The sequence below is a fragment of the Electrophorus electricus genome, chromosome 26, assembly GCF_013358815.1.
Source record: "Electrophorus electricus isolate fEleEle1 chromosome 26, fEleEle1.pri, whole genome shotgun sequence".
NCBI classification, from domain to species: domain Eukaryota; kingdom Metazoa; phylum Chordata; class Actinopteri; order Gymnotiformes; family Gymnotidae; genus Electrophorus; species Electrophorus electricus.
The window spans coordinates 737,657-752,145 of record NC_049560.1 but is presented as its reverse complement, the minus strand read 5'-3'; the positions used below and the strand labels follow the sequence as shown (position 1 = coordinate 752,145).

General features: G+C 40.8%; 1 protein-coding gene across 4 annotated transcripts; it reads left to right on the top strand.

The window, feature by feature from the left end:
- Positions 1-773: 773 nt before the first annotated feature.
- tpm4a (tropomyosin 4a) lies at positions 774-13,740 on the top strand. Of its 4 annotated transcripts, none has more exons than XM_027005456.2 (9): positions 774-1,132; positions 2,058-2,183; positions 9,186-9,319; positions 9,764-9,881; positions 10,251-10,321; positions 10,453-10,528; positions 10,845-10,907; positions 11,002-11,071; positions 12,960-13,740. In XM_027005456.2, exons 1-9 carry the CDS (start codon positions 1,019-1,021, stop codon positions 13,040-13,042), a joined length of 855 nt encoding a protein of 284 aa, XP_026861257.1. In that variant the 5' UTR covers positions 774-1,018; the 3' UTR covers positions 13,043-13,740. The 4 variants fall into 4 exon arrangements, with proteins under 4 accessions (XP_026861257.1, XP_026861256.1, XP_026861259.1 ...); XM_027005455.2 differs by lacking the exon at positions 12,960-13,740 and adding an exon at positions 11,907-12,118 and having other exon boundaries at positions 776-1,132; XM_027005458.2 differs by lacking the exons at positions 774-1,132; positions 2,058-2,183 and adding an exon at positions 4,196-4,639.
- The last annotated feature ends 749 nt before the right edge of the window (positions 13,741-14,489 follow it).

Genomic DNA, 14,489 nt, shown 5'->3' with positions numbered 1-14,489 from the left:
TTTCACAACTGCTGTCATCATATGAATTTAAGTACTTGGGTAGCTGGAGGAGCGTTCCTTTAAAGACTTTAACAGTTGACTGTGGCTCTATGATGCTTATGGGAAATTTGGCACTGTCAGCTAACGGTGACTCAGTGTGTATTCTTTTCTCCTGTGGCACTTACACGAGCTGACTGTCAGCGGTGAATGGTGTGACATTCTACACTTCATCTCCAACCTTCGGTGCCAATACCCCCCCGGCCATTCGCTGTCCAAATACAAGACAGGTCTGCTCTTTAGGGGACTGAGCATATCCAAGGTGTTTAGGAAATTACTTTGAGAAAGACCATCCACTGTGATATATTAAAAAGTGAACTGATTCTCTTATCGCCTGTTTTAATGCAAAGGCCATTAATGCAGAGGAAAATAATGCTATGTGACATCAACCCTCTGGGATCCCTGCATAGCCCTCTTTGTTTATGACCAACCTAAACGGTTGTTTATTATATGTTTCTCCCTGTGCATGTTGTCCTACACATTTGCACTCTAAAGTTCGATCATGGGGTTAAATTTGGAAGCATGTTCAAACTCTCTCACACTCCTTCTAGGTCCCATTCTCTCTCTCTCTCTCTCGCTCTCTCTCTTGCTCTCTCTCTTGCTCTCTCTCTTGCTCTCTCTCTCATTTTTAACCAAAATGCAGCAGGCCCAAATAAGGACAAGTGTCTCAAGCAGCTTCAAGTGCTTGTGGTCCAAGCCATTCCTTTGTCCAAGTTGGCTGATAGGGTGTTGGGGATGGCAGAGGGGAGCATAGGGAGGGAGGGAGTTTACTACTGACTCCAGCAGGGCTCCACACATTCCGCGCTGTGATTCGATTCAGGTCTCAGTCTACATCTACTCCTCTGTCTCTCTCACTCTCTGTCTCTCTCCCTCTCTCTGTCTCCCTCTTCCTGAACATTCTGTGGAGTCAGAAGAACTGCTGAGTGTCAGCTCTAAACTCCTGCTTCATTTCTCGGCTCACCTGAAAGTTCGTGTTGCTACCATGGAGGCCATCAAGAAGAAGATGCAGATGTTGAAGTTGGACAAGGAGAACGCCATCGACAGGGCAGAGCAGGCAGAGACGGAACAGAAAGCAGCTGAGGAGAGATGCAAGCAGGTACGGAGACAGAAAGAGACAGCGAGTGTGTGAGAGAAAAAGAGCCACTTCTAAGGAAGCATAACACATTGTTGGATTAAACTAAGGGGTGTCATGTAGTGTTGCTCCAGTGTTACTCCAGACTGAGTAGCTCCTAGAGAGGCTGACATGGATGAGCACTGAACTTTGTTCGACCTCTTACACACCAGTACTGAACTTCTTTATGCTCTTACATCTCTGATTTTATAGCAAGTTTATTTTTACTGTGTTATTCAGACTGTAATACAGCACATAAAACAAACAAAAACAAAGTATACCCCTTACCAATAACAAAATGGAGTGAACTCTATGCAAGGCATTAAAGTAGTTCGAGACATGCTAGAGTATTCTGTGATTTTGAGACTTCCAACATGAACTAATCAGCCTTAACTACTCAGCACCAGTCCCATACTTTGCTGTGGATTACTAAAATCTTGGGTAGCCTGGAATCCTGGAAGATTAGCCACAGGAGCACTGTCACTCTGATTAGACACAGATAAGCAGTGTGTAGGTCAACATTTAGCCCACTGGCAGGAGCCTGCACTAAATTTAAGCCTGTTATCAGCTACCAAGCCAGGGAATATACATGTGATACGTCTGGTCTTTGTATGCTGTTGGCTACCATTAGTGATTTAATCCTTTCATGTATTGCTTATACATATTTGTAATAACAGGTCAACCGATATTACAGTTTTCCTTAATTTTAGTTTTCTGGTTCATTCTTTAATTCAATATGCAACAAATTGTATAGTATAAGAAAAAGCTTTTCTAATTTTCCCAACGGCCATGTGTGCTACAACATGTTATACAAACAGCAGTAAAATAAATACTTAGAAACACTCTATAGACTTGTTTTCAGTGGCCTCCAGGCTGACATTACGTGTGCTCCTCTTGGTGTGTTTCCCAGCTGGATGATGAGCTGGTCAGCCTGCAGAAGAAACTGAAGCAGACAGAGGACGAACTGGACAAGTACTCCGAGGCTCTGAAAGACGCCCAGGAGAAACTGGAACTTTCTGAGAAGAAAGCTGCTGATGTGAGTGAGATGCCCTCCTAGAGCAGGGCAAAATACATCAAACATTTACTAGCGGAAAATAGACGTCTGAATAGATCCTACATTAGACCTGCAAAAACCACCTTCCCCCCGAAGCCACGCTATTAGGCGGGTTTACTAATATAGCTCTTGGAAAGCAATTGATCAAACTCATAATATAATTCAAATAGCATCAAACCAATGAGCCAATAAGCAGAGCAAACCATTTAAGTCAAGGAAGAGATCAAATGAGCTGAGGCAATCATTTTCCATAAGCCACATGAGTAAATGCCACTGTCTAGCCCACATTATGCTGAACTGCTCATGACTGCAGCCCCATCTATGAACATGTAAGGAGGTGAATCAAAGCCTGTGTGAGGCCCAGGTGAAAGTGAATGACTTCCACCTGTTTTCAGGCTCAGTGGGTAAATCAGTGAAAGGGCTCACAGTGCCAGCTGGGAGCAGGCTTTGATCAGACCTATCGGATCCTCAGATGCAATGAACGTGGCACATTCCTGTCCTCCACTCGCTGAAGATGGGCCTCCGAATCACCCCAGCACCTTTTCTCATAGGACAGGCTGGCTTTAATCAGACCACGGAATGGTGTTTACACAAACATCATTCCATGTGTATGAGGCTGGGGGTGGAGGGTGTTCAAGTGTTCCAAAACCTTTGATTAGAAATGTTGGAGCCAAAGAGATATATGAAGGCCTTGTGTCTACAGTCGTGATCAGCGAATGTTCAGAGTCTCACATTAATGTGTCACAATGATAATAACAACAACAAAAAAAGATTTTCAAATAGACCTAGTTAGAAAAATACCACTCAGTGTGGTGAACATAAGTACACCACATACAAATCACAAATCCTTGTTTATATGATGATGGTACACCTGTGTGGCAGAGAGCTTCAGTTGCTGATCACTCTCATTGCATGGTGAACCAATAAGACTGTTCTAACAGCTCCAAAATGTCCTGCCAGAGTAAATAATCCAGACTTATATTTATATCGAAACATACCCAAATATATCAAGAAATCACATGTGTAAACAGCACAATTCCAAAAATGTCTGTGTGGTCTCTGAACAGCAGCCCTGCTATCAAGTCCCTCTGTGTGCTACGGTTCAGGGTAAAACTGTAGCAAGGCCGCCTAGAACAAGACTGATGTTTGCAGTACTTTCCTTGGAACTTTGCCCTGGAAGTCTGTTCTAGACTACCATGCCACATGTCCTGCATTAGGAGAAACCATAAACTAATTATACATCTGAATTCACAACTGCAAAGCAGGCGGGAAGAAGGTAGGAATTCTGACTGGGGGATGAATAAGAGTTTTTTTTTTTTTTTTTTCTTTGGTATGCCTGTTACTGATAAACCTGTGGTACAAGGGGGTTGGGAGGGGGTAGACTTGGCTCCAATTCCTGACCAGCAGCCCTGGAATTCTAAGAATGCGGCCAAGCAAACGCAAAGGCCACACTTTCAGGACTACTAAAATCACTGCTGACTGTCTAGTGGCCTCCTTATCAGAGATGCGTGCCTCGGACTTACCTCTCGTGACCTATATAGCCACTTGAAGCTTCTTATCGAATCGTCTTACGCTTTTATTGCGTCTTTTCCGCAGATTCGGTTAGGCTGAGGCAGAACACCTCCAGAAATAGCAGTTTTACAAAAAGTAGCATCTACGTCATCAGATTGAGCTTTACAACATTTATAACAAAGAAAATCTCCATTGTTTGCCTTAGTTTGTTACTTATATTTAACAATATAGTTGGTTCAATAAAAATGGACAAAGCGTGACCTAATCGGTGTACAAAGAAAGTTATTTTAGTTACGTCTAAACTAAACTTATTTTGTAAGCAACACATAATCCACACTCACTCCGCCCCAGCTACAAATCGTGACCTCATCTGGATCTCGCTTTTTCACGCCATTGGACGATTTGGCTCTAACGTTTTCCAGAGGTTCTGCCTCTCCCACCTTATTTTATGACTGAGCGCCGGGGCCGCACAACGCACTCATACGGAACATTCCAAAGAATTCCAGGAGAAAGGAATAGTTTCCTTTCAGTAGCTCCATAGTTTGTAACTTTTGTACTCTGTTCAGCCGGAATTTAACTCCCAACCCATCTGGGAAATTTGTGGATAGTCTATTTTTGTCGGTTTACACTTTTTGTTTGCACTCGTTTATCAAAAAGGCGTATTTAACTAAATTTTAAGGATTATATTTTTATAGACTGATTTATTTATTTTTCAGGCTCTTACACGTAGAATACACAAAAGTGTTTGTTAGTATTTTACGTAAAGTTACATTTTTAGAAACAAAAATTGTAAAATGGCAGGTGTAACGTCCCTGGATGCCGTTAAGAGAAAAATCCAAAGTTTGCAACAGCAAGCTGACGACGCAGAAGACCGTGCCCTAGTTTTACAAAGAGAGCTGGACAACGAACGGGAACTTCGGGAGAAAGTGAGCAAAACGTCTACTTCCTTTTTCTTCGCTGAATAAACTCGAGTCTCTTGATTATTAGACGCATATGTTGTATCCAACATTCCCGATGAAACTACCACATTAATTATCTGGACCCTTCCAATATATCATTTAATAGCTTCGTAAATGTCTGGCAGTAAGTGAGCAAACATGCAATTTCAGGCTGTTGAATTCAAGGCGTTGGTCAAACTCTTCAAGGGACATCCTCTTAAATTCTGCAGTCACGCCACCCAAAACTAGCGTTTCACTATTTGTAGACTCGAATTATCACTTTGAATGAAACGTTCGATTTATATTATGAAATCTACAATGCTCGAGGCAGAATATTGTTTCAGCATTTCAGATGTTCTTCTGGTGCCTGTGTTTGTTAAGAAAACGAGACATTATGGTTTCATCGCACAATCTGAAGTGCACGTACTCTATCCCTCAGCCGCATGAAGACAGGATAGCCCATCCCCCATCGTCGGTCCTAAGGCGTCGTTGATGATCGGTTGTTTGTTCATGTAGTTATTGAAGTAACTTTTCTATAGTGGTATTAAGTAGTGTTTTAAGTCAGTATTCTGTTAGTCAAAAAGTGTCCAGGAATAAGTTTTAAATATTAAACTTAATACATGTAAACGTGTTAAATAGCAGCATTGACAGTAAAACTGGTTCCAGATCAGCAGCACTAAGTTGTCTGTAATATTCTGTTTTTAGGAGCCCAATATGTTGTGGTGAGAGTGTCTAACATTCCAAGATATGCTAAGCTAAGTTCAAAGTCCCTTCCACCCTTTCTGAAACCTATCCTTTATAATTGAATGACTGTTAAGTGCCCTGAATGTGCAATGTCTAATGTTTGTAGAGCTGAAGTTGGGTAAGCACTCTAATTGAGTAACAGATCCAGAAGCCTTTGTGGATTTGATACTAGCAGATCTGAGGGAATGAACAGCCCAAGGCCCAGGGTTTCAGTGATCTAGATTAAAGCTTTCTTGGCCTGAAGGCCTGAAGTTGTTCAGTTCATAACAGTGAAATAAAAGGAGAGGAACTCGACACCAGTAAGCTGTGTTCGGTCCATCCTGGAATACCGTCATCCCAGAGGAGCTGAATCAGGATGTTGTTTCTGCTCCACATCTGCGCTTCCTGTGGACCCTGCTCGTACTGAGATGACCACACCGATAGGCATGAACCTGGCATGGGCTTAAAGGAACGTCCCCCTTCAGATGGCCATGATATATAATATAGTTGTGAGATCTCTGTGATCTGCCTTTTTCCATCGGTCAGGCTTATTTTTCAGCATGGCAGTCACATTGATGACTCTTTGCTAAACACTTTTCTGGAACATTCCTCCAAGAATGGCATAGGTAGTCATTATGACTACCAGTTATGATGTAATTATATGTCACTTATGATTAGTTCCATGCCAGGATGGGGTTGAAGGAAATTATTCTGCCTCATTTTTACTTGAAAAGGCTGCTGTTTTTTGTTTTAATTTTTATGTGTAACCACATTTCTTTTGCAGTTATCGCTAATGCTGTGTTATTGCTCAAAAATGTTTCCCATGAGCCAGTCAGGAATGGTGTAAATGCTATCTATAAATGTGTCGCAGTGAATCACATACATGATTCTCGGTGGATGGGCTTCACATATGGACCAGCAATGCTGTAGTGTTTGAAAATGAAGATGATGATTTTATTAGGACTTTTTACATACATTTCCTGTCAGATATCTTAACAGGACTTGCCAGCTAGGTCAGTGCTAGCACATATGATTGTACCACAAGAAAGGTCTGTTCATACAACCGCATTGTTCACTTTGTTCAGAGCCTTCTGCTTTCCATTAAACTACACTTTGGAAATAATTTAATGCCCGTCAAGCATCCGTGCCTCTTCCTAGGATGCAAAATAACTCATGATCAGCTGGTTCTTATACTGTAGGTTTTAGCACTCAGACTAAAACTGGGCTGCAGTGGCCATTGGAAATTACATTTTTTTAGACTCTTTCATCTGTGTCTCGATCTGATATGTTTCCATTCCCATGTAACACATTTACAATGCATGATTTTCTCAGCATTTCGACTAATACAAAGACGCTCACAGTCTAGTTGTACCTTGTATGCTTTAGAGTACCTAATAATATCTTGGGCTCTCGGTAGTGCCTTCAGGTGACTGCACTCTTTAAGGTCACCATGTGAATGTTCTCAGAAGAGTAGAATTGGAGAACATCACAGTGCTGGATACTCAACCGTCTGACTGCTCAAATCCCTTCTTTGCATGCGGTCCTCTTTTATGCCTTAGTGCCTGATGAGCATTCAATACAGTAACGTTAAATTGTGACTAGTCATTAGGATTATTTCTACATAAGCTCAGTTCTTAAAGGCACAGCACATTTGGACAAAGGAAACATCATCTCATTACAACTCACTGCGAGTCCCATCACTGCTCATAGGTTGAAGAATGTTGGTCATACTGTATTATGAAGCTATATCCAATTTTAAAGACATTTTCCTGAGGTATTCCTGCTGTTTCTGTAAACATAGTTTCAGATGTGCCAGTTTTGTTTTGGCCAAACTCAAACAGTATAGAATCCTGTTCTGAAACATTCATGTTGGTTGGAAATCATTCTATCAACAACTGTTGTAAAATCCATATTAGATATTTAAGAAGTTCTAGGGAAGAAATGACTGGTTGTGTCCAAGCTCTACCTCTCTGTGGAGCCATATTCAATTTAAGGTGGACGACTAAAATTTCCAGGCAAGGCTAAGATAACATAACATTCACTTTTGCATCAAAACTGATCAGTGTTGCCCACTTGTCTTTTGAGGAATCTGTCCTGCTGATATCCTGTAGGACACACATTCATACTCCAGTCATGTCATTTCTCTTTTTTTTTTCTTTGTCGACGGATTGCGTTTGCATCTTCCTGTCAGTCCACCACAGGCGTTTGGGTTTTACCATATATGGCATGCATTCCCAGGCAGCCAGGGAACACCATGACTGCAGAAGGGCAGTGGCCTGTGGGAGTGCTTTCTGCCTCTTAAATGGTGGAGCAAGTCAAAGAGAGGTCAGAGGATGTGGAGTGTCTCAGTTTCCTGTGTGTGTGTGTGTGTGTGTGTGTGTGTGTGTGTGTGTGTGTGTGTGTGTGTGTGTGTGTGTGTGTGTGTATTTTCCCTCCTCTCTTTTGTCACGGGATTCCTCATAATTGTCTAATAATTGGTATATTAATCTTTTGAGGTCATGCGTTCAAGTACATTCAGAAGACCTTTAATATTATTTTTTTTTTTTAAATATTACACCAGTAAGTAAATCTCAAAGGTTTGAGAGTTTGCCAGTGAGGATGATCTTGACCCTTTATTCAGATATCATGTAATCCAACATGAAAAATCATGAATAGAATGTTTGTAGTCTCAGTGGCATGATGGATGGTATAGCATTTTCAGTATTTTTATAGTATTATGGATAGTATTTTCCAGCAGGAAAAAAAACCTTTATTTTTATTCAAAACCTATTCACCCATGTCAGGTGGCATCAATGGACATACACATTAGAGCAAAATGCTGACAAAGTTATGATTTATTAGATATATGTAAAATGTAAAGAAAATTATGGTACAGATTTTATGGATAACCTTGCAGCCCATAAGATACAAAACAGTCTTTAGTCCTCTGCAGTTTCTGTCCTGTTAGCCCTTTTTAGCTAGCTTTCTTTGGGTTAACTATGTACACAAATTTCCTCGAGTTTGAGTGTTGAATTTTTTAGGCCTTTTTCATTAGGACTTGCTGCCCAAACCACAGAAACAAAGACTTGGTCAAGAATTCAGAGATTTTATTTTATTTTTTAGTATGGAAGGATTTCTCACCCAAAGCTGGAATAGTTGGCCTATGACACAATGGGTTGTAAAAAAGGATCACTTTAGTTTCCCCAAGGGCCCTGTTTTTTCTAGCTGCTTCGTGGAGTTTCTTTTTTTAAGGGCTGTTAATAATCCAGATGCCAGATTTGAATATATGAACAATATGTCTAGTTAGATACACCATGGTGACTTTTTTGTAATTATGGTGTCTAATTGTTTGAGTTGGCATGGAGGTTGCTGTGGACAGAGTACTACCACAGAGATGGTGTTGTGAACGTTCTGAGGCAAAGCTTTGTTTGGCAGAATCTCCTAAAACAGGTGGAGTTACAGAGTGTGAACATTTTTCCTCTTTTCTTTTTGTCTTGTGTATCGTATGAAGAGAGCCCTTGTTTTTTTCATTCTCAATACGGCACTACTAAGGACATTCTGAAGGTCCATGTCTTCCCATCAATATTGAAAGAGAATCCTACATACTGACCATGATTTGATGATAAAGACTTTGAAGATGATTTAAAAAAAAAAATTCTTTATTGCTAAAATGTTCATCTAATACCGCTGGTTCTGTCTCTACATACAAATTCTTTCCAGTCACTATGCAGGACAATAAAATTGCTTTTCTTTCCTCAAGACAGTATGCTCGTTGCTGTCGATTTTGCTCTGCCTGACCCTTGACCAATTACCTCTGACCCTCTGCCAACAGGCTGAAGGTGATGTGGCCGCTCTGAACCGTAGGATCCAGCTGGTGGAGGAGGAGCTGGACCGGGCCCAGGAAAGGCTGACCACTGCCCTGCAGAAGCTGGAGGAGGCAGAGAAGGCAGCAGACGAGAGCGAGAGGTATGTGGGACCGTTTACCATCTCCCTGCTCATTGACACAGGAACGAATACCACCTTTTCTTGTCCATCTAAAGTCTGAAAAACAGACAGGAACTGTGTTAAACATCTGTTGTTGATGTAATGTCCTGAATGGGAACCAAATGAAAGTTATTTTAATAAAAGTCCTAGTCCTAGTCTGTCACCTCTCGCTGCTCTGTAATCCCATTAACTTGTGGAAGAACATTAACATCACCTCATTGGTGCTTTGAAGGATCTCAGAGCTTTGATGTAGCTATAATAAAAACAGTTTGGTTAAATCTAGGAGAAGCCAGAGGCTTCAGATATTCCAGATTGTGGGGTAACCAGATTTTCTCCATCTGAAAGGGGAATGTGGAATCTGAAAGTCATTAGCTCTTCCTTTCAAAGTCTGACTGACTGACATCATGGTCACCCCGTGTTCATCAGAGGCATGAAGGTGATTGAGAACCGTGCCATGAAAGATGAGGAGAAAATGGAGATACAGGAGATGCAGCTGAAGGAGGCCAAGCACATCGCAGAGGAGGCCGACCGCAAATACGAGGAGGTGCGTTTGGAGCTAGCGCCTCACTTCTATTTGACCATGTAGATAGTACTTTTACCTGAGCATGATTTCCACATGACAGTATCACCTGGACAGTCGAAGCCAAAACTGACAAATAAGCTTTTGTGTTTTGTTGAAAGGGAGCATTTTGGACATTTTTAGCACGTCAAAGCATGACACTGTAACATGACACACCAAAGAAAATACTGAAGCTACTTTCTTACTTTACACATGGTGTGCACCACATTTAAGCATCACTACAGAAATAGTTTCTTCCCAAAGCGAACCGTGGTAGTCAAATGCAGGACTGTAGCCTGGGGCCTGTTCTGTATCAGAGGTTTTTATCCTGCAACCCTGCTCTTTGTGCCTCAGGTGGCCCGTAAGCTTGTGATTCTCGAAGGTGAACTGGAACGAGCGGAGGAGAGAGCCGAGGTGTCTGAGTGGCAAGTGTCCCCATCGCCCCCCCCCCCCCGCCTTTCTTAGACGTAATGCGTGGCGAAATGCGCTGAAGGAGTAGGCGTTCGTGACCGTGTTGGCTATAACACTGTGGTTCTCTCCCTTTGGTTCCCTACAGCAAGGTTAGCGATCTCGAAGAGGAGCTGAAGAATGTAACCAACAACCTCAAGTCACTAGAAGCTCAGGCAGAGAAAGTAAGATAAATCAACTATATTCCATCATCCTAACAGAAATTCCCTTCTCTTATTGAAGACAGGATCTGTAGTGAACACCACAGTGCAACTATGAATCTCCTTACCACAGATTAAGGTTAACAGGGCATACAAACAAAGACTTAAAAGGTTCCTGAATTTGTCCACATCAAAACCTTTTTTTTTTTTTGTCAGTTTCAGAACTGTAGTGTAAACTTTCCAAACAGTAAAACATGATAAATACTGCATTTGCAGATAAGTAACATCAGAGTGAAAACCTGTTAAATGAACGCTGAGTTATCACTTCCCTCTCTTTCAGTATTCAGAAAAGGAAGACAAGTACGAGGAGGAGATCAAGGTTCTCAGTGACAAACTGAAGGAGGTATGGCACCTGGGTACTGGTCAGCGAGCAGGAGGGCGTGGTGTCCAGGCTGGCTCCATGTTACATCACTTCCCTCCCCACTGTGTGTGCGCAGGCCGAGACTCGAGCGGAGTTTGCAGAGAGAACAGTGGCCAAACTGGAAAAATCCATCGATGACCTGGAAGGTAATGAACATGTTCGCGGATTGTGGTCACCTTTCTTTAAAAAGAGGAATTTACCCAACAATGTTAGAGGTTTATTTTGATTTTAAACTGTTTGGTACAGGGGTATTGATGAATAATAAATATTATTATTATTATTATTATTATTATTATTATTGTATTATAGTGTACCACAAGGTGTTACTTTGTTGAGAAATCACACTCAGACTTGCATGTTTAAATATGTACATGCATACAGAATCTTTTCCTGTTGAGTATTATTTGCTCACAAATTCAGATATCCAGTAATATATTCAGTTGTCCTGTTTTCCTATATCAGTCAAAAGGGTTTGAAGTCAAGGGCACCATTTTGTTTTAAACGGTTTTGGGAGTTGTCAAGAGTTTTGTATTTCACCAGCTTGGACCACTTCTTGAGATGGCAGTACACTGTATTCTGAGTATACCGAAACAACTGAGGCAGGCCCTGCATTGCTCTAGCCTCAAGAGAAATGGGGAATGTCCGCTGTCAGTTTGCTGGAAGTCGAGTACAGTTTCCTGTGAGAAACTTTACTTTGCATTGCCTATGTAAAGTATATATGCTTAGCAAAAGCAACCTGAGCATATAGGATGGGAATTTGACAAGCAGGCCGTTACTCACGTCTGCGTGATTTGCTTAAGGACGTGGAGGATAAACGGCAGCTCCGTGAGCTTGCCAGTTACCTTTTTTTCATGACCTTCTGTGGCTCTGGGTTTTATTTCTGAGTATTTTCCCTGATCTGTTCATTCCTTCTTCTCTCCCTCTTTTCGTCTGCCCTGCCCTTTGCTCTGCTTCTCCGCGTCTCTGCCTTGGCGTTTCCAGATGAACTCTATGCTCAGAAGCTGAAATACAAGGCCATCTCAGAGGAGCTGGACCATGCCCTCAACGATATGACCTCCCTGTAGCCGCTCTTCTCTCTCCTGCCCTGCTGTGCTCTTTGCTGGCTGGAATAACACTTCTTTCCTGAAGTCTGTCGTACTGCGGTCTCACAAGGCAATGGAAACCTCAGTTTCAATAAAAGCTCTCTTTTCCTACTCCGCCACTTATTCTCATTCATTATCCCTCAGAAACGTCAGAGCACGGCATTGCTGTAAGGAGTTACTGTAAAATTTCGATGTTTTGTGCTGATTTAAGAAGTAGCACATTGTGGTTAGAGTCTGTATTTCCCCAGTGATGTGAAAATGAAAACCTTTCTAGTTGTAATCAGTCATTTATTGCTTGCCATTGTTACTTCACAAAATTTATTTCATAAATATTGCAATACTTATCAGGAAAAAAAAAATTCATACATATTGTTTCTATGATATAAGAAATGGTTTTTTTTTCCACTATTTTATTACTACAAATGATTATTCGTACTTTTGATGTATCACATAAGGTCTACAAAGCTTTTGGATCAGGTGTACTATTTATATGTCTTTTGAAAGTCAACAAAGGTGAGAGTTTATATTTTGAGTTACCAGAAAAAAACAAAACAAAAGACATGCACTGGTTTGATTAGGAGAACCCACCTTGTTTTCCCTGTTTTGCGTGTATATATAACATTAATGCTGCACCTTATAATGTGTTGTTTTTTTGTTTTGTTTTTTTGTCACATGCAGTGTAAGATTTACACCTTTGGTTTACATCACCTTCTATGCACTAAGCCCTAAATAGTATTGTATCTTATTTTGCATGCTGTGTGCAATTAACAGTGTAGTTAATTGTGTAATTAAACTACAGCTCTGCATGCATGTTGGGTCAGTGCTCATGGACACATACAAGCAATTGGGTGTACGTCAGTGAAATGTAAACATGTACCCAAAAAAGCTAATATTCACACCAAAATATTACAAAACGGTTATAAAAATGTCTCTTTTTTTTTCTTTTTTGTAGAAAAATTAGCAAGTGCCAAAGAAGAAAACCTTGGCATGCATCAAGTTCTGGATCAGACACTCCAAGAGCTGAACAACATATGAAGGCAATGAGAATTTCCTTCTGCACAGTGGATTCGTTTCATTTTGCGTCCGTAATCTCATTTGTCACTTTACCACCAAAAAACCCCAGTTGTTGGTGACTGGTGATGGTTGGATTCTGAAAAGCCCATTATTTTCATGAAATATGATTTTTTTTTTAATGTTGCTTACGTTATATTTAACATGCATTCAAGTTAACCGTTGAACAACCCAATTTCCCCCATATTTGTACAGCGTGTTACACTTACTGAATGAGATGGCCCCTTGAGCATTAAAAGTGGGCAAGGTCTGCCACCTACTGGTCAATCGACTTTATCTTATTTTTTAAGAAGGTCACATGACGTCTGTTTTGCCGTTACTGTTCAAAATGTTTTTTATTCCCGTTACAATGAGACCTGAGTTGAAGATGCACAGATAAAAACGATTAGTTTAAGGACCAAAAAAGGATATGTTTATTACCAAATCACGTTTAATGCCAAATTATGAGCCAAAAAGTCAGAACACATAAAGTTTCTTTAAATTCCAATTCTTACTAGAGACGGTGTGTATAACCGCTACTGTCTATATGTTGTCTGTGTCTGGATATTTGCAAATAGTACAGGTCTTAGAGCGGAAAACGACGTTTTTTTAAACAGACCTGTAGATGAGGCATGATGCGTTCCAACATTGCACACACAGTACAAACCAAACTCAGATTTCAGTTATTTTAATTGTATGCCTTGCTCTGTGCCTTTCTTAAACATTTCGTTGTTAAGGATTTTGAGTTTCTTTTTCACTTTCCATGTAATAAATTTGTTTTTAAAAAAAAAAGTTTTAAAATAAATAAATAAAAATAAAAATTAGGCCACGTGATTGCATTTGGAGTAGAGGGGTTGGGGGAGGGTGGGGGGTATTTCTTTTGACTTTGGTGACTTTTCCCTCTTCTCTGTGATCTTAAATATCTTAACTTATGTTGAGATTAGGCTTGGTTGTGCCCAGTAGGAGAGTGTTGTGTCTGTAGATTTTCATGCTGAAAGTTGATTCCAGAAAGTCGGAATTTTAGGACCATCTCACAAAATATCAATAATCTTTTGAAAAATGCATATTTTGTGTTATATAGTGTTTGTGTATATATAAAATTACACACAGTACACACATTCAAAATTCACTGGTCAGTGTCTGACCACTAGAGCACTGTTGACCATATATAAGCTTAAGACAGCAGTCACACTTACATGGGAGAGGACATTGTGGCTATGTCAGGTACATCAGTGTTTCTGGAATTCTTTTTACAAACATAAGTGTCCCTGTTGGGTTGGCAGTGGTCTACTGTAACAAAGGCTGAAGGCACCCCTCATCAGGGGTCCTCACCTCACCATCCCCTCACAGCAAAGGGGAAGGTTCAACCAGGGGTATACTCCTGATGGCCTCACCATCATCCCACTACTGACACAGCATGTAACGAAGGCTG

Bases quoted from the DNA above. Each gene is read 5' to 3' on its own strand.
- tpm4a (XM_027005456.2), top strand. From the start codon at position 1,019: ATGGAGGCCATCAAGAAGAAGATGCAGATGTTGAAGTTGGACAAGGAG. The intron at 9,882-10,250 runs GTGCGTTTGGAG...TTTGTGCCTCAG, and splicing joins CCGACCGCAAATACGAGGAG to GTGGCCCGTAAGCTTGTGAT. The intron at 11,072-12,959 runs GTAATGAACATG...TCTTTTTTGTAG, and splicing joins ATCCATCGATGACCTGGAAG to AAAAATTAGCAAGTGCCAAA.